This window comes from Zonotrichia leucophrys, chromosome 1, assembly GCF_028769735.1.
Source record: "Zonotrichia leucophrys gambelii isolate GWCS_2022_RI chromosome 1, RI_Zleu_2.0, whole genome shotgun sequence".
Classification (NCBI taxonomy): Eukaryota; Metazoa; Chordata; class Aves; order Passeriformes; family Passerellidae; genus Zonotrichia; species Zonotrichia leucophrys.
In genome coordinates this window covers 3,049,646-3,068,826 of record NC_088169.1, presented here as the reverse complement: position 1 = coordinate 3,068,826, position 19,181 = coordinate 3,049,646, and the positions used below count along the sequence as shown (strand labels likewise).

At 39.8% G+C, this 19,181-nt stretch overlaps 1 protein-coding gene across 3 annotated transcripts in view; it reads right to left on the bottom strand.

Annotated features, from left to right (window-relative positions):
- Window positions 1–19,181, bottom strand: part of DYRK1A (dual specificity tyrosine phosphorylation regulated kinase 1A) — a 104,646-nt gene that overhangs the window by 4,065 nt on the left and 81,400 nt on the right. For all 3 annotated transcript variants that reach the window (XM_064705264.1, XM_064705254.1, XM_064705274.1), the window contains 8 exons: window positions 13,253–13,345; window positions 11,896–12,084; window positions 10,989–11,136; window positions 6,893–7,179; window positions 4,019–4,165; window positions 3,576–3,716; window positions 2,352–2,658; window positions 1,787–1,911 (listed from right to left, as the gene is read on the bottom strand). In XM_064705264.1, the coding sequence (XP_064561334.1) occupies window positions 1,787–1,911; window positions 2,352–2,658; window positions 3,576–3,716; window positions 4,019–4,165; window positions 6,893–7,179; window positions 10,989–11,136; window positions 11,896–12,084; window positions 13,253–13,345 (1,437 nt within the window). The remainder of the gene's footprint in view (window positions 1–1,786; window positions 1,912–2,351; window positions 2,659–3,575; window positions 3,717–4,018; window positions 4,166–6,892; window positions 7,180–10,988; window positions 11,137–11,895; window positions 12,085–13,252; window positions 13,346–19,181) is intronic.

The window sequence follows — 19,181 nt, the reverse complement described above, 5'->3', positions numbered from 1 at the left end:
CAAGACAATCCAACACCATCCAACCATCCAAGAAATCCAACACCATCCAACCATCCAAGACCATCCAACACCATCCAACCATCCAAGAAATCCAACACCATCCAACCATCCAAAACCATCCAACACCATCCAACCATCCAAGACCATCCAAAACCATCCAACACCATCCAAGACAATCCAACACCATCCAACCATCCAACACCATCCAACCATCCAACCATCCAAGACCATCCAACCATTCAAAACCATCCAGTCATCCAAGACCATCCAAAACCATCCAACACCATCCAACCATCCAACACCATCCAACCATCCAAAACCATCCAAGACCATCCAACCATCCAACACCATCCAAAACCACCCAAGACCATCCAACCATCCAAAACCATCCAACCATCCAAGACCATCCAACCATCCAAGACCATCCAACCATCCAAGACCATCCAACCTCTGACCACCTTGTCAACTGAGTGTCACATCCAGTCAATTCTTGAACAACACATGAGAGATTAAGTTATTCATATCTACGCCAAATTTTGAAATGTTAACCAAACCTTGAAGCTGCATGATTATTCTAGAAATGTAGGCATGCCCTTAAAATTAATTTCCAAGACTTTTCTATCTTGAACAATATATGAGAGATTAAGTTATTCATATTTATGCCAAATTTTTTAAATCTTAACCAAGCCTTGAAGCTGCACAATTATTCTAGAAATTCAAGCATGCCCCTAAAATTAATTTCCAATACTTTTGTATCTTGAACAACACATGAGAGATTAAGTTATTTGTATTTATGCCAATTTTTTAAATCTTAACCAAGACTTGAAGCTGCAAGATTATTCTAAAACTCCAGGCAATGTACTTAAGAGTAATTTTCAATACTTTTCTATCTTGAACAATATATTGAGAGATTAAGTTATTCATATTTATGCCAATTTTTTTAAATCTTAACCAAGCTTTGCAGTTGCACAATTATTCTAGAATTTCAGGCATGCCCTTAAAATTAATTTCCAACATTTTTCTATCTTGAACAATATACGAGAGATTATTTCTATGTATGCCAATTTTTTAAAAATGTTAACCAAGCCTTGCAGTTGGACAATTATTCTAGAATTTCAGGGATGCCCTTAAAAATAATTTCTAATACCTTTCTATCTTGAACAACATGTGAGAGATTAAGTTATCGTATTTATGTCAATTTTTTTAAATCTTAACCAAGCCTTGCAGTTGCATGATTACTCTAGAATTTCAGGCATGCCCTTAAAAATAATTTCCAACACTTTTCTATCTTGAACAACACATGAGACATTAAGTTATTCATATTTATGCCAATTTTTTTAAATCTTAACCAAGCCTTGAAGCTGCAGGATTATTCTAGAAATGCAGCCACATCCTTAAGAATAATTTCCAATACCTTTCTACATATACCTTAAGGAAAATGAATGCACATCCTGGATGTTATTTTCAAACACTTAAAGGAAGTCTGATAAGTGACTTTGGTGTCAAAATTATAGGAGCAGCTTTACATTATAGTAATAATAACAGTGTTATAATAATAACACTTATAAAAATAAAGCCCTGACCTCTGGCTGAGGAGCCTGGAGAGAATAAGCAAAGCAAATGAAATGAAAATGTTGTAGCTCATACCTTGAAAGTGCCAACAGCATTAGAGGAACCACTGGAACAACACAGCTGATTAAAGGCTACTAAAAAAGCAGTTTTTGGCTGCACAGCAAAGAATGGCCTACACTGGGGAGAATCTGTGTTTTGGTGTGCCCTGCATTACCTGAGGGCTGTGTGTCTCACAGTCCATGGCCTGCACAGCAGCAGTGAAGTGCCCACCGCTGTGTCGATGCTGGTGCGTGGGGTCCGACCGCGCCCTTCCGCTGTTGCTCGTGCCAGAAGATCCACCTGGAAAACCCCAACGTGCTCAGTGACCCAAGGGACACAGAATTTACAGCTATCAAACAATGGCAGCATGAAAGGTTTATAAAGTGCTTCAAGGGAAAAGTGTAACTTCAATGTTAATCACTCACATTTTTGCTCACCTAGTTGGGTTTTTGGGGGTTTTCTGTTTACCAGCTGATTAAAATAATTGTTTAGTGATCACGACTGGTATTTTTTGACAGTATGGAAAAAAAATTAACTAAAAAATTAATATTTCAGAGAATCATGGAATATTCTGAGTTGGAAGGGACCCACAAGGATCATCCAGACTCCCAACAATCCCACCTGGGCACCCCTGGCAGCGCTGTCCAAAGGCTCCTGGAGCTCTGGCAGCCTCGGGGCCGTGCCCATTCCCTGGTGAGCCTGTTCAGTGCCCAACAAACCTGCTGATGACCAAAACCCACCTGAGCTCGAAGATGTACTAGAGGTGGTTCCTGAAGACTGTGACTGCTCCATGGCAGGACTCGTGGACACGCTGTTACTCGTGTTGGTACCTTCGTCCGCCGTCTTCTTGAAGAAACTGTGCTGCAGGGCGTAGTAGGGCTGGATTCGTGTCTTGGGGTCATAGTCAAGCATCCTTAAGATGAGGTCTTTGAACTTCAAGTAGTCAGCTACAGTATGACCTGACTCCCCAGCACGGCGCCCGCCCGGCCCTCCGGTCTCCACTCCCAGGATATTGTGGAGTTTGCGAGTTGCCGGTGGTTTGTATTCCTGTGGGGAGGGAGGAATGGCTGGCAATCAGTGGGTGAAGCACAGATTCTGTACAAAAACTCAAATCAAAGCAAGAAATCTAGCTCAATGTTTTTAATGGGGAGAACTCAACGCAATGCTCAGTGACTCAGTAGGTGCCTCGTGAGTGTCACCGAGAGCACCCTTGGGGGCTCGGGGAGTCCTGGAATGTTCCAGAAGTGTCTGGTGGCTGCACTTTGATCCCACACAGGAGACGACACCTGTATGAGGACAGGAGGGTTTCACCGGGGTGAATGGTGAAGGGATCAGTTAATTAGAGAGTGAAACACAGGGTTTAGGATTTCTGTACAGGGGGGTTTAGAGAAGTAAGATGGAGGAATTGGGGCGTGTCCTGTCCTTCTTCTTCTTCTTCTTCTCCTCCATCTTCTGTGGTGATGGTGGCACTTTGGGATTGGTCATTACTAAAAGTGCACTGGGCAATAAGGGTGAAAGGTATTGGGGAAAAATGATAAATATTGTACACGTAACTTTGGGTATAAAGATAGGTGACCGCCCGGAGGGCAGGGAGTGTGCTCATGGCTGGCTGCTGAGCAGAGCTCTGTCGGGCCCAGAGAAAATCTTTTAGATAAACAATTAATAAACACCGAGACCGAGAAAAGAACTGAAGCCTCTTCTGTTCCTTTGAAACGCGGCTGCCCCAAGGCCACCCCGGGCCTTTCCAGGCCACCCAAACAGCCGAAAATCGGACAAACGTGACTGGAAATGTTATTTAATTGGCAAAACAGAACAGAATCAACGACAAAACTGCATTTTCAGTAAGACGATGCAAAACAAACAACTCAGCTGCATTTTCAGTAAGACAACACAAAACAAAGTACCAACTCCCCATTTTATATATTTTTAGATATATTCATTATTATCCTAATTGTTTTACCTACCCTTTTTCCATCTTTGGTCTTCTTCAAGTTCCAAGTGCTATCTGGCAACTTCTCAAAGAACTTTCTTGCTTTGGGTGCTTGGTCGAGGATGTGGGTTGGTGGAATCCCCAAAACTTCCACTATTTTATTCATCTGATCCACCTGTCCCAAATAAAATGGCTTGGTGAAGGACAAGTGACAGCCAGCCCAGCTGTGGCACAAATGTCAGCCACTCACACAAGTTCTAAGCTAAATTAATTAAGAAAAATTTAACATGGACAAAACAAATTAAGGAGTAAGAGGGAGACACAGAAAACGATGAATAGATAATTTTGTGTCCTGACAAAAGTCGTGTTATTGATCAGAATTACCAGATTTTCCTAATTGATGCATTCTAATTAAACAGATGAAAATCATGATGGGGATTAACAACAAAAAACCCCAATTCCTGGGAGATAACTCACCTCATTTGCCCCACTAAAGAGAGGCTCTCCAGTGTGCATCTCGACTAAAATACACCCAAGGGACCACATGTCAATAGCAAGGTCATAAGGCATTCCCAGTAGCACCTCTGGTGAGCGATAAAAACGGCTCTGGATATATTGGTATATCTGCAAGAAAAGCATCTCCACGTCACCGTCACACACAGCACCCCAAGGGAATGAAAATCCCAACATTTTCAACATTTTCAAATTTTCAAAAACAAAACACAGCTGCCATGAAATCCCATTCTGGTGCAGGGACAGAGGAGGTATCGGGGATAATAAAATATATACATGTATTACATGAATAAAAGTATCTAATTGTTAATTTTTAGGAAAATATTATGGTCACAAAAAAAGCAGAAAGTTCAGCTTGAGTCATGTCATGCTTTTGTCATTGTGATTCTTAATACTTCAAAATTATTATGGATAAATAATGGATTTGGATAAATAATTCAGATATGATTTCACCTGGTCTGTTCCTTCAGCCCTTCCTTTTAGTTTATAACAAAAAGTTTTTTTATTAATCTAAATCTCTTTTTCATTGCTGCTTTCAATCCAATATTCCATATTCTGATCCACTATTCCTAAATTTATCCTGGGAAAAGGCAGTGGGGTGCTGCTGACCAGTGCCAGCAATTGGGGCACTTTTGGTGAAGTCAGTCCATGAATTCCTGAATTCTTTTCCTACAGATCCAATCTGCAGTGTCATCATCATAAACAGGGGACGTGCTAAAGGAATGAAATCTATGCATATATTACATTAATAAAAGTATCTAATTGTTAATTTTTAGGAAAATATTATGGTCACAAAAAAAGCAGAAAGTTCAGCTTGAGTCATGCCATGCTTTTGTCATTGTGATTCTTAATACTTCAAAATTATTTTATTACGGATAAATAATGGATTTGGATAAATAATTCAGATATGATTTCACCTGGTCTGTTCCTTCAGCCCTTCCTTTTAGTTTATAACAAAAAGTTTTTTTATTAATCTAAATCTCTGTTTCATTGCTGCTTTCAATCCAATATTCCATATTCTGATCCACTATTCCTAAATTTATCCTGGGAAAAAGCAATGGGGTGCTGCTGACCAGTGCCAGCAATTGGGGCACTTTTGGTGAAGTCAGTCCATGAATTCCTGAATTCTTTTCCTACAGATCCAATCTGCAGTGTCATCATCATAAACAGGGGACGTGCTAAAGGAATGCTCAGGGAAACAGGAATATAAATGGAATAAGATAATAATAAAAGAGTATTTTATTTATTTATACCTAATTTTTTGTTTTATTTATTAGCACTGCAGATTTCTACAAGCAAGTGCTGGGGCATTCTCCACTGACAGCACAAAAACACAGACAAGGAGAAAGAAAAAACCATAAAAAATTTATCATGGGGTGGATTTTTATCTACTGGGGCACTAAAGGAAGTGTGGATTGTCAAATTGTTCAAAATAAGGGTGGATGTGACACTTTTGGACTTGGTTTAGTGGTGAACGTGGTGCTGCTGCTTCATGGTTGGACTTGATCTTAAAGATCTTTTCCAGCCTTGACAATTCTGGGATTTTGAGCTCTTGTGGACTGTGGATCTCTATTTAAAATTGAGTTATTATTTTAAAACTGTTGTATTTGCATTTCCCCCAGATGAAGGGAGGAATGATGAATCTGACTCCATGTTCTCAGAAGGCTGATTTATTACTTTATGATATTATATTATACTAAAGAATGCTAAACCATACTAAAGAATAGAGAAAGGATGCAGACAGAAGGCTGAAAAGATAATAATGAAAAATTGTGACTTTCTTCAGAGTCCTGGAACAGCTTGGCACTGATTGGCCAATGAGTTAAAATAATTTACATTAAACCAATGAAACAATCACCTGTGGTAAACAATCTCTCAAGTATTCTTTAATATATTATATTAATAATATGCATTATATTATATTATATTATATTATATTATATTATATTATATTATATTATATTATATTATATTATATTATATTATATTATATTAATAATATGCATAATAATATTATTATATTAATAATATGTGCACCTCAATAAAACTGCAAAATCTTGTGAAATCTTTTAAATGCTTTAATTAATGTACAGAAAGCTGAGCACTGAGTAAAATAAGAACATCAGGTTTTTTTCTTATATTAAAGAATACTAAACTAAACTATACTAAAGAATAGAGAAAGGAGACTTAAGAGAATGCTAAAACAATAATAATGAAAAATTCACGACTCTCTCCAGAGTCCTGGCACAACTTGGCACTGACTGGCCAATGAGTGAAAATAATTTACATTAAACCAATGAAACAATCAATGAAAATAATTTATATGAAACCAATGGAACAATCACCTGTGGTAAACAATCTCTCAAGTATTCTTTAATATATTGTATTAAAGAATGCTATACTAAACTATACTAAAGAATACAGAAAGAATAGTTAGTGAATGCTAAAAAGATAATAATGAAAAATTTGTGACTCTCTCCAGAGTCCTGGCACAACTTGGCACTGATTGGCCAATGAGTGAAAATAATTCACATTAAACTAATGAAACCAATTCACATTAAACTAATGAATCACCTGTGGATAAACAATCTCCAAACACATTCCACATGAGCAAAACACAGGAGAAGCAAATGAGATAAGAATTGTTTTCCTTTTCTCTGAGGCTTCTCAGCTTCCCAGGAGCAAAATCCCAAGCAAAGGGATTTTTCAGAGAATGTGAATGCCACATAAAACCATCATGAATGAAGCTCCAATGAGCTAGATGAGCATCACAACATAAAAATCCTACATTTTTCAGCAGCACAAACAGAATCCTCACTGATTTCCCCCCAAACTCACCCTCTGCCCAAGCTGACACGAACTGCCGAAATCCACGATCTTGATGGCGCTCCTTTTGGGGTTGCAGAGCAGGATGTTCTCGGGTTTTAGGTCACAGTGAATGATGCTGAGCTCGGGGGTGGCCAGGAAGAGCAGGGCCGTGCACATCTGCTGCGCGAACTTGCGCGTCAGGTTGAGCGAGACGCCGCGGAAGTTGGTGTTCCTCAGCAGGTCGTACAGGTTGTAGGACAGCATCTCAAACACCAAGCACAGGTGGTTCCTGAACATGAAGTGACGCTTCAAATGCACTGGGGAAAGGGAGGAAATGGCGTTAATGCACGCTGGGAATGAGGGGTTGTTGCAAGGCAGTGGGGAGGAAGGAGGAGCGTCAATAAAATAACAGAGCGTCGTCTTCTTTCCCTGGTTCTGTGGTGTTTATAAAATATTTCTGCCAAGGAGGAAGAAATTTCTGTCTTGGAGGGCAAGAGGGCATTTCCACATCCTCAGGTGCACCCCAGTAAAATCTTGTGAAATCTTTTCAATGCTTTAATCGATATGTAGGAAGCTGGGCACTGAGTAAAACAAGAACATCAGGTTTTTTCCCTGGTTCTGTGGTGTTTATAAAATATTTCTGCCAAGGAGGCAGAAATTTCTGTCTTGGAGGGCAAGAGGGCATTTCCACATCCTCAGGTGCACCTCAGTAAAACTGGAAAATCTTGTGAAATCTTTTAAATGCTTTAATCAATGTGTAGGAAGCTGGGCACTGAGTAAATAAGAGCACTGGGGTTTTTCCTGGTTCTGTGGTGTTTACAAAATATTTCTGCCATGCCTGGGGTACAGAGGGGCATTTTACACATCCTTGGGTGCAAAAACTTGTGAAATCTTTTAAATGCTTTAATCAATGTGCAGGAAGCTGGGCACTGAGTAAAATACGAACATCAGGTTTTTTCCTGGTTCTGTGGTGTTTACAAAGTATTTCTACCAAGGAGGAAGAAGTTTCTGTCTTGGAGGACAAGAGGACATTTCCACATCCTCAGGTGCACCTCAGTAAAACTGCAAAATCTTGTGAAATCTTTTAAATGCTTTAATCAATGTGTAGGAAGCTGGGCACTGAGTAAATAAGAGCACTGGGGTTTTTCCTGGTTCTGTGGTTTTTACAAAATATTTCTGCCATGCTTGGAGAACAAGAGGACATTTCCACATCCTCAGGTGCACCTCAATAACACTGGAAAAACTTGTGAAATCTTTTAAATGCTTCTAATCAATGTGTAAGAAGCTGAGCGCTGGGTAAAATAAGACCGTCAGGTTTTTTCCTGGTTCTGTGGTGTTTATAAAATATTTCTGCCAAGGAGGCAGAAATTTCTGTCTTGGAGGGCAAGAGGGCATTTCCACATCCTCAGGTGCACCTCAGTAAAATCTTGTGAAATCTTTTCAATGCTTTAATCGATATGTAGGAAGCTGGGCACTGAGTAAAATAAGAACATCAGGTTTTTTCCTGGTTCTGTGGTGTTTACAAAATATTTCTGCCATGCCTGGGACACAGAGGGGCATTTTACACATCCTTGGGTGCAAAAACTTGTGAAATCTTTTAAATGTAGGAAGCTGAGCACTGAGTAAAACAAGAACATCAGGTTGTTTCCTGGTTCTGTGGTTTTTACAAAATATTTCTGCCATGCTTGGAGAACAAGAGGACATTTTCACATCCTCAGGTGCACCTCAGTAAACTGCAAAATCTTGTGAAATCTTTTAAATGCTTTAATCAATGTACAGAAAGCTGAGCACTGAGTAAAACAAGAGCACTGGGTTTTTTCCTGGTTCTGTGTGATATACAAAATATTTCTGCCATGCCTGGGGTACAGAGGGGCATTTTACACATCCTTGGGTGCAAAAACTTGTGAAATCTTTTAAATGCTTTAATTAATGTACAGAAAGCTGAGCACTGAGTAAAATAAGAACATCAGGTTTTTCCCTGGTTCTGTGGTGTTTATAAAATATTTCTGCCAAGGAGGCAGAAATTTCTGTCTTGGAGGACAAGAGGACATTTTCACATCCTCAGGTGCACCTCAATAAAATCTTGTGAAATCTTTTCAATGCTTTAATGGATATGTAGGAGGCTGGGCACTGAGTAAAATAAGAACATCAGGTTTTTTCCTGGTTCTGTGATGTTTACAAAATATTTCTGCCATGCCTGGGACACAGAGGGGCATTTTACACATCCCGGGGTGCAAAAATTTGTGAAATCTTTTAAATGCAGGAAGCTGAGCACTGAGTCAAACAAGAGCACTGGGGTTTTTCCTGGTTCTATGGTTTTTACAAAATATTTCTGCCATCCTTGGAGAATAAGAGGACATTTCCACATCCTCAGGTGCACCTCAATAAAACTGGAAAAACTTATGAAATCTTTTAAATGCTTCTAATCAATGTGTAAGAAGCTGAGCGCTGGGTAAAACAAGAACATCGGGTTTTTTCCTGGTTCTGTGTGATATACAAAATATTTCTGCCATGCCTGGGGTACAGAGGGGCATTTTATAAATCCTTGGGTGCAAAAACTTGTGAAATCTTTTAAATGCTTTAATTAATGTACAGAAAGCTGAGCACTGAGTAAAATACGAACAGCAGGTTTTTTCCTGGTTCTGTGATGTTTACAAAATATTTCTGCCATGCCTGGGACACAGAGGGGCATTTTACACATCCCGGGGTGCAAAAACTTGTGAAATCTTTTAAATTAATGTACAGAAAGCTGAGCACCGAGTAAAACAAGAACATCAGGTTTTTTTCCTGGTTCTGTGGTGTTTTTAAGATATTTCTGCCAAGGAGGCAGAAATTTCTGTCTTGGAGGGCAAGAGGGCATTTCCACATCCTCAGGTGCACCCCAGTAAAACTGCAAAATCTTGTGAAATCATTTAAATGCTTTAATCAATGAGTAGGAAGCTGGGCAGTGAGTAAATAAGAGCACTGGATTTTTTTCCTGGTTCTGTGGCATTTATAAAATATTTCTTGGAGGACAAGAGGACATTTCCACATCCTCAGGTGCACCCCAGTAAAACTGGAAAATCTTGTGAAATCTTTTAAAAAGCATCTTTTAAGTTTATTGAAAGTTTAAGCATCTTATTTAAGCATTTTATTTAAGTTAAAAGCATCTTTTAAGTTTATTTAAGAGCATCTTTTAAATGCTTTATCAATGTATAGGAAGCTGGGCACTGAGTAAAATAAGAATGCCAGGTTTTTTCCTGGTTCTGTGTTATTTACAAAATATTTCTGCCATGTTTGGAGGACAAGAGGACGTTTTCACATCCTCATGTTCACCTCAGTAAAACTGAATTAACCAAAAACTTGTGAAGGGATGTATTATCAAAATAAGTTATCCCTTCCTTACATGAAGAGAGGAAATATTTAATTGGTGGTTAACATGTGAGAATAATTTAAAATACACAATGACATCAACTTATAAGCTGATCACTTCAATTAATAAAACTGATCAATATCTCCAAGGAATTGTATTCATTTCCTTTCAGTTTATGAAAGGAACCAATCCAAGCCTTTTTTTTTTGTTAAATAAGTGAAATATTCATCACATTCCTCTGTTCAGAGGCCAGCAGGGTTTGCCACTGTCAAACCTTCAACTGAAACAGGAAAAGCATTTCAGAGAAAAAGCAACACACTCCCCTTTCTGGGATAATAAAATCTTGAATATGAGCACCATGAGAATTCAGACTTTAATTAAGGTGGATTTTTGGTCAGCTTTGGTGCCCATGGATTTGTTTTCTCCATTCTCCCACAGCAGCTCCTTCTGTGTCCTTCACAACTCACCTGAGATGGAACATTTTGCTCCCACCCTGGTGCCATTTCCTGCCACACATCCTTGTCCAAATCCCTCTTCTCTCACCTTTGGAATTCTCCTCCCACCATTCCATGTCCTGCTGGGCTTCCTTCACTTGGTTCCAGCTCCTCCCAGAGTTCCTGAGCTGGCTGGACCCACCAGCGTGGCAGGAACCACCAAATACCATCACAAATATTCCAAAATGGATTTGGCAACCAGCTGGAAGCAGCCTGAGCTCCACAGCAAGATCCAAACCATTCATAAAGCGATAAAAACGAGGAGTAATTAATCCCATACCTATGTAGTATTTCATCTCAGTGTCATGTTTGTTCATCAGCTCGAGCAGCCTCACTTCAATCTGGGCCTGGTTGAGGAAAGCCTTCTTGTTTTTGATGATTTTGATGGCCACCCACTCCTGCTCCACTCGGTCATAAGCCTTCACAACCTGCAAGAGAAAAACCCATCAGGAAAATCCAACTCCCAAACCCACCCAAACTCCCTTGTTCACCTTTCTGAATTCAGAATTCTCCTTTTTAATTCTATTTCTTCTCATGATACAATAAAGCTACAACTCATTTGGTGATGTTTATTGCAGTGATGTCACTTTATCTGCAAATAAAATTATCTAAACCAACAGTGTAAAAGGACTGGTAAATCTGAGGAAAACTAAAACCAGCAAAATAAAATCTCCATCCTGATCCAGCAGTCATTGTTAAAGCAGCTTCAAATCCAAATATTTCCCTCAAATTCCTGAATTCTGACTGAGAGAAGGTGCTGGCTGCAACTTTAGCCAAGGTTAAAGCTGCAACCAGACAAAACAAATGCTGCTAATGACATTTACAGGAGGTAAGATCCAGCACTAACTATTGTTTTAAGTTAAAAACCCAATTCAAGCTAAAAACCTAACTCAAACTAAAACCAAAGTAAAAATGTAACTCAAACTAAAAACAAACTCAAGTTAAAAATGTCACAGATTGCAAAAGGTGGAGGAGTTCTCATTGTAAAATGCAGCACACACTGAAATAGAATAAAATGTTTTCTGTAGTAACATGAAATAGCACAAGATCTGAGTGGCTGAACAGTCACTCAGGATAACAGGAGTGAGAAAAAAGAGTTTTAATTTCAAAACAAAGCAGAAATAGCACTTTAAATAAATCACACCTGTGATCCACAGTAATGGTAAGAACACCTAAGGAGCCTTTACCTGTCCAAAGGATCCTTTGCCTATCAAGGAGTCGATCTCATAGCGGTCCATCCACTTCTCCCCATTTTTCACAATGTAGTCGTAGTTGTCATCATCATAACCATCATTGTAAACTTTCCTCTCCTTTTTGTGACTCGAATCATCTCCCTGGCCCTGCTGATGCCGCCGTTTTTTTTTTGCATAGTAAACCTGGAGGGGAAAAGGAGCTTCCTTTACAACTGCAGCTCAGGAAAGAGGAAAATCAACTTTGATTCAGCATCCTGTGCTTTGAAAGTGGAATTTCTACAAGTGAAAACCAAGCAATCCTCTCCTCCTGTTGCTGTGGTTGAAGTCAGGTCATAATTCCAAAGGAAGGTCTTGAATAATGGAAAAACTGGGAAAGCAGAGCTGAAAAAATGTACTGACACTAATAAATAATAATAATAACTGATAAATGTATTAATACTAATAAGTAATAGTAATAACTCTGATAAATGTGCTGAGACACATTTATATAATATATAATATATAATACATAATATATATAATAATAATAACTCTGATAAATGTTTTGACATTAATAAATAGTAATAATAACTCTGACAAACATAGTAACCCTGATCTCTGGAGTCACAGGTGCCAAAGAACAGAAACACCCCAGCACACTGTGCACACAGTAAAATTCAAAATGCTAACTACTGGAAACCAGAATTACCATTGATGTTCCCACAAAACTGGGAAAGAATTCCAAGGAAGTCATTAATCACCATAAAAATCCCTTCACATTACTTTTAATTTTCAAAACTTTGAAACTAACTGATGCTTTCCTGTATTAACCTGAACAACTTTTTATTTTCCATTCCTCTATAATATTTCATTCAATAATTCAGGAAAAACACTTCAGCATTTTCCTTATAGGCTAATCACCATAAAAGTATCTTCACAATCCCTTTAACTATCAAAAATTTCAAGCTAGCTGATGCTTTCCTGTATTACCCTGAACAACTTTATATTTTCCATTTGTCTATAATATTTCATTCAATAATTAAGGGAAAACACTTCAGCATTTTCATTCAAAGCTCTTAGAAACATAAATAAAGTTTTTTTGAGCTCAAAGTGTGCTTGTGCCACTCGTGTCTCCTTGTCCTGCAAGCTCAACATTTGTTTATAAAACAACAGAAAATAAATCCCAGGATAAAAGATTTCCTGTGTGCTGGACAGAAAGCAGGACTGTGACAGCCATGACCTCAAACAGGACATGAACAACTGAGAGAAAACCTGATTTTTTGGATCTCTTGATGAGATTATTTGTTAAAAATCCATTAAAATCACGTGTTGTAACAAACATCAGTGCACTGAAGGCAGCTGCAGGCATTACCTCATTAATATGCTTGTAAGTTTTGATCAAATCTACGGAGAGTTTCCTCAGTGGAGCAGTGGCTGGATCACGAAAAGTTTGGGGCATCCGCCTCTGGAATAGGAATATGACAGAAATTAGAATAAAACTAGGAATTTAATGGTATAGTTACTGCATCAAATTGTGAAATTCCTCATGGAAATGAGCTATTTAAATGCAACAGGTTTTTTTTAACTGACAGTAAGAAAAACCCCACATCCACTTTAGTTACTTTTTGATATATTAATAATTTTTAATGTATTAAGAATTTTTAAAGAGGGGTAAATTCCAAGATTCCTACCTCTCCTCCCACTACACCCAAAAGTTTTAATACAAATGTGCTCTGACAACAAAGACTCTCCTCCATCACTCCTCCCCTCAGGACTGACACCATATTTAAGGTACAGCTCCAAAGGAACTTCACAGCAAGTTCCTCTGGAAGTTCACAGAAACTGCTTGAGAACTGGGCAAGTTCAGCACATTCAACTGCATTACATTCCAAATAAAACCAAAATCCAGGACTACCAAGAGACAAATCAGCTCCAAAAGCTGTGCCCAGCACTGCTGGACAAGCTCTGGGAATTCTGTCCCACCCAGCCGGAGTCTGATGGGGACTCTGGAGAGTGGCTGATCCCTCAGCCTGCCCCTCTCTCCATCCCAGAGCTCAGGTGGCTCTGGAATGTCCCCAGGAGGAGCCCCCAGAGCCCCTCTGGTCTCTGCTCAGGGCTGGGCACTGCCCAGGGCAGAAGTTGTGCCTCCTGTGAGGGGAATTGCTGGGCTCAGGCCCTGCCCGTGGCTCTGGGGCCATTGCTGGGCCTGGAGCAGAGCCTGGGCCTGCTCTGAGCTCTGCACACAGGGACAGACACAGGGACAGACACAGGGACAGCCACAGGGACAGACACAGGGACAGCCAGGGACAGACACAGGGACAGCCACAGGGACAGGCAGGGCTGAGGGCCCCTCTCTCTCCCTGAGTCTCCTTTTCTCCAGGCCGAGCACCCCCAGCTCCCTCAGGGCTTCCTCACAGGGTTTGTGTTCCCAGCCCCTCTCCAGCCTCGCTGGCCCCTCTGGATGTGCTCAGTGTCCCAAGGTCCTTCCCAAACTGAGGGGCCAGAGCTGGGCACAGACTCCAGGTGTGCCCTCAGCAGTGCAGGGACAGAATGAGCTCCCTGCTCCTGGGACCCGACACGGGGACGGACACAGGGACAGACACAGGGACAGACACAGGGACATCCAGGGACAGACACAGGACAGGCAGGGACAGACACAGGGACAGACACAGGGACAGGCAAGGACAGACACAGGACAGACACAGGACAGACCCAGGCCCAGGCAGCCCAGGCAGGGCTGAGGCCCCCTCTCTCCCTGGGCTCCTCTCCAGGCTGAGCAGCCCCAGCTCCCTCAGCCTTTCCTGGGCACGGAGCTGCTCCAGGCCCTTGCTCAGCTCCAGGAGCTCCTGGCCCTGCTGTGATGAGGAGCCAGAGCTGGGCACAGCAGCCAGAGGTGCCCCCAGGGCTGGGCACAGAGGCAGGGTCAGCCCTGACCTGCTGGCAGTGCCCATCCTGATGTCCCCAGGACACTCTGCTGGCCCAGGGACAGCTTGGTGTCCCCAGGTCCTTCCCCAGCAGGGCACCCCCAGCCTGGGCCTGGTCCCCTCAGGGCGCAGGACAGAAAACCCCAGGGTGAGTTTAAGCAACTCCATCAGAGAAAAGCCTGTTCTGTGCATGTTTTCCATCAGAATTATTGAACTAATAAATGAGTTATTAAATGGAGGTGTCCAAGGAAGGCCTGGAGATGGCACTCAGAGCTCTGGGCTGGGGAAGGACTGGACTGGGATTCATCCTGGAGACCTTTCCCAACCTAAATGATCCTGGAATTCTGTGATAGCAACCTGAAAAAGCAGCAGTCACCTCCTGTGACTGAAGAGAGTCTGCCATTGCCAAGTCTACCTTCTAGTTTTTATACAATAACTTAATACTTATAACGGTTGCTATACAAATAACTACTTTTCTCTCTATGACAAAATAAAAAGAATCACATCAAAGTGACCCAAAAAAGGTATCACAGAAAGACATTATAGAGAGTTTGTGCTTCTGAAACTGGACATGCACTGAGGTACCGAGGGACCACCCTAGAAAGCCAAACTCCCCTTCTCCTCCTGTGTGGGCAGGGGGAAAAACCATTAATTTTATTTTATTACAAGTACAAGCACTTTGTAAACATCGGGAAACTGTTTGAAAGTTTCCTAAACAAACCATCAGACATTTACAAAACATTTTTGTTTCTTCCTTTCATCTGGCAAACAAATGTGGCCATAAAATAAACCCCACCTCAAGGGGATCTCCAGGTTCTCTCCCTCAGCACTGAGCAGCAGCCAGTCCTGACCCAGCTGTCATTGTTAAAGCAGCTTCAAATCCAAATATTTCCCTCAAATTCCAGAATTCTGACTGAGGGAAAGTGTTGGGATATGGGAACACTGGTGGGGATTGCTGGTGAAAGAAACCAGGAGGTGGCAGAAGAATATCAGGAATACTGGCAGGGCTCAGTCTCTGTCCTGGGCTGCAGGAGCAGAACAGGGATTTGATTTGTGAGGGAAAAGTCTCAGTGTGGAAGGATTCCATAGTTCAGATCAACTATTCCCACAAAAAAATTGCTCTGATTTGGAAAGGGAGTTTGGATGACAAGTTTTGATGTTTCTTTTCAAATTTATAAGTCAAATTTGCTTGCTTACTACAAAAATAAAGATCTAATTTCCACTCAAATAAACAGCCTGGTGAAAAAAATATCTGAATTATCACCATCCAAAAATTGTAAATAATTCAAATTCTGCAGGCTGCTACAGCCAGTCCCTTCTTTAACAATTGTGCATTTTTACAATCACACATTTCTGAGCACACTCCTGAACCTGTATGAACTTCTCAGAAGTTTGATTTTTGCTCCCTGAGTTCATTGATTTTTGGGTTGAATTTTTTTCCTCACACTTTCATACGGTGAAATTTGTAATATTCACTTCTTTTTTCAAGTGAGATTCTTTCTTCCTGACGATGGAAGAGCATGGAACAAAATCATTTTGTGTTTTATACAACAACACCATCCGATCCTTTATTGCTGGGGTTACTCTGATTTCTGACTTGGATTTAAGGAATGCTCAACCACCAAAGAAAGGGGGGAAAAAGGGGAAAAAAGGGGAAAAAAAGAAAAAGGGAAGGGAAGGGAAGGGAAGGGAAGGGAAGGGAAGGGAAGGGAAGGGAAGGGAAGGGAAGGGAAGGGAAGGGAGAGGGAAGGGAAGGGAAGGGAAGGGAAGGGAAGGGAAGGGAAGGGAAGGGAAGGGAAGGGAAGGGAAGGGAAGGGAAGGGAAGGGAAGGGAAGGGAAGGGAAGGGAAGGGAAGGAGAAGGAGAAGGGAGAAGGAGAAGGAGAAGGGAAGGAGAAGGAGAAGGAGAAGGAGAAGGAGAAGGAGAAGGAGAAGGAGAAGGAGAAGGAGAAGGAGAAGGAGAAGGAAAAGGAGAAGGAGAAGGAGAAGGAGAAGGAGAAGGAGAAGGAGAAGGAGAAGGAGAAGGAGAGAGAAGGAGAAGGAGAAGGAAGAAAGGAAAAGGAAAAGGAAAAGGAAAAGGAAAAGGAAAAGGAAAAGGAAAAGGAAAAGGAAAAGGAAAAGGAAAAGGAAAAGGAAAAGGAAAGAGAAAACTCCCATTTCACAAGCTCCAGTCTCTATCTGGTGGCCACACAGCCACACTGCAAGCCCAGATCTCCAAAACCAGAACGCAAATCAATGAGCTGCTGCATCTCAGGTCTGAGAGACAACAAAATCCTTTAATTAATAAGAAAATACCCACAAAAAGGGCCCCATTCATGTGTCCTCAACACACTGGTGACAAAGCACATTTTATGGCAACTGTGACTTTTAACTCAGGTGTGCTGGTTGAACTCCCAGCCTTTGGGGGTGGAACACACAACAAATTTCTTCCTCATGGGCATTTTCTTTTTTTGTCCAAACAGATGGCATTGCTCCTTTTAAAAATATTTTTATTATGGAGAATCCTGAGCTGTTTATGGGATGCTTTAATTCAGATTTTTTTTTAAAAAAAGAAAGAACCACCAGTATCCACATTCATTAAAAGAAGAAAGAAAAAAAAAGATAAATTCAACTTGTGCATAGCACATGTTCCACTTCACAAACAAAATAAATAATGAAATTTTCATTGTGTCAGGGCAACTTTTAGCAAGAATTCCAAATTTAATTGTTTAATTGACCTGCATGGCCTCACTGATGACAGAGAAGTTAAACCATCATTAACAATAATATTGAATAGGTAGTGGGAATATCTGAATTAAGGATTTTAAACTGGTGCTGCAACATGAACATGGCAATGATCTTGATGAGGTCAATAAAATCTCTGGCCAAGATGTGGTCAAAAAACATCAAATTCTACAGATAATTATATTCATATAATATATATATATATACACACACACATATATATATATACATATGCATACATACATATATACTATATGAATATAACTATATATTATATATACTATATATATAATATATATAGTATAATTTTATATATTATACTATATATAATTTATAGTATAAAATATATATTACATAATATGTTCTATATTATATTTTATATATTGTATATTATATACTACACATTATATATTGTGTATTATGCATTATATACTATATACTATATATTCTATATTATGTATTATATATTATATTATATTATATTATATTATATTATATTATATTATATTATATTATATTATATTATATTATATTATATTATATTATATTATATTATATTATATTATATTATATTATATTATATTACATTATATTACATTATATATTTATTTTATAGATTATATATATTGGTTTTATATATATATTTGTTTTTAATGATATATTTGTTTTTTAATATATGCAAATTATGTTAGATAATCAGAGCTACAAAGGTGTTCAACACTCAGCCTGACCTTCCCATTCCAGCTGTTTCACAAAAGCTGAACCGCTGGAATTTGTTACCAAAATCTCACCTCAGCTCCTTTATCAGGTAAATCAATTTTCTAATAATTTTGTAATTTAATGAAAAGAGTTTCAGGCAATCTGAGCATTAAAACAGAGCAGCAAAAAAGAGAAACTTTGAAGTTGTGACAACTTTTAAGCTCTTATCTTTCATTCCCATCAGGCTGTGTTGAACTCAAGGACCCCTCCTGCCAGCACCATTTGGGAAATAAAAGCCCTAAAAAAGAACTCCTGAAGGAAAAAAATGTAAAAAGACAGAGCTGGAAGGTTTTAAGTGTAATTTAAAACCTCATAAATAAGAGAAAAACAAAACAATCTGGCTGCTCTTGGAGTATTTTCCTGGAATTCTTTGATCTTGTCAGTGATGGGTGTGGGGACCACAGCCAAAAGAAATAAGTGCAAGAGAAAATGATGTAAATAATCTTTTAAGAACAACTTAAATGTAATTATTTCTATTATTTACATTTAATATAAATACAGATAATTTATATAATCTGAACATAAATTGTCATTATTGTTCCCTAGCCTTTAATCTGCAACTGTGAACGATTCCCCAAAAACCAGAATATGGCCTGCAAGCCACTAGAACCCTAAATGCAAGCAGGAATAAAACCAATAAATTCACATTTATTCTCTGCTTATGAATTAAAATCGTTCCAGGAACCTGAACCAGACACTCCATTAAAAAAGGAGTCAGAAAAGAGGAATAACGGGGCCGAGCTTCCTGAGGGAGCGCGGGGCCGGGCCCGGGAGCACCGCGGCGCCGCGGCCAGCAGGGGGCGCGCCAGGCCGGCAACGGCCGCGAGCGGGAAAAGCCCATTTCCAGGGCAAAATCCCCATTTCCAGGGCAAAATCCCCATTTCCAGGGAAAAAAA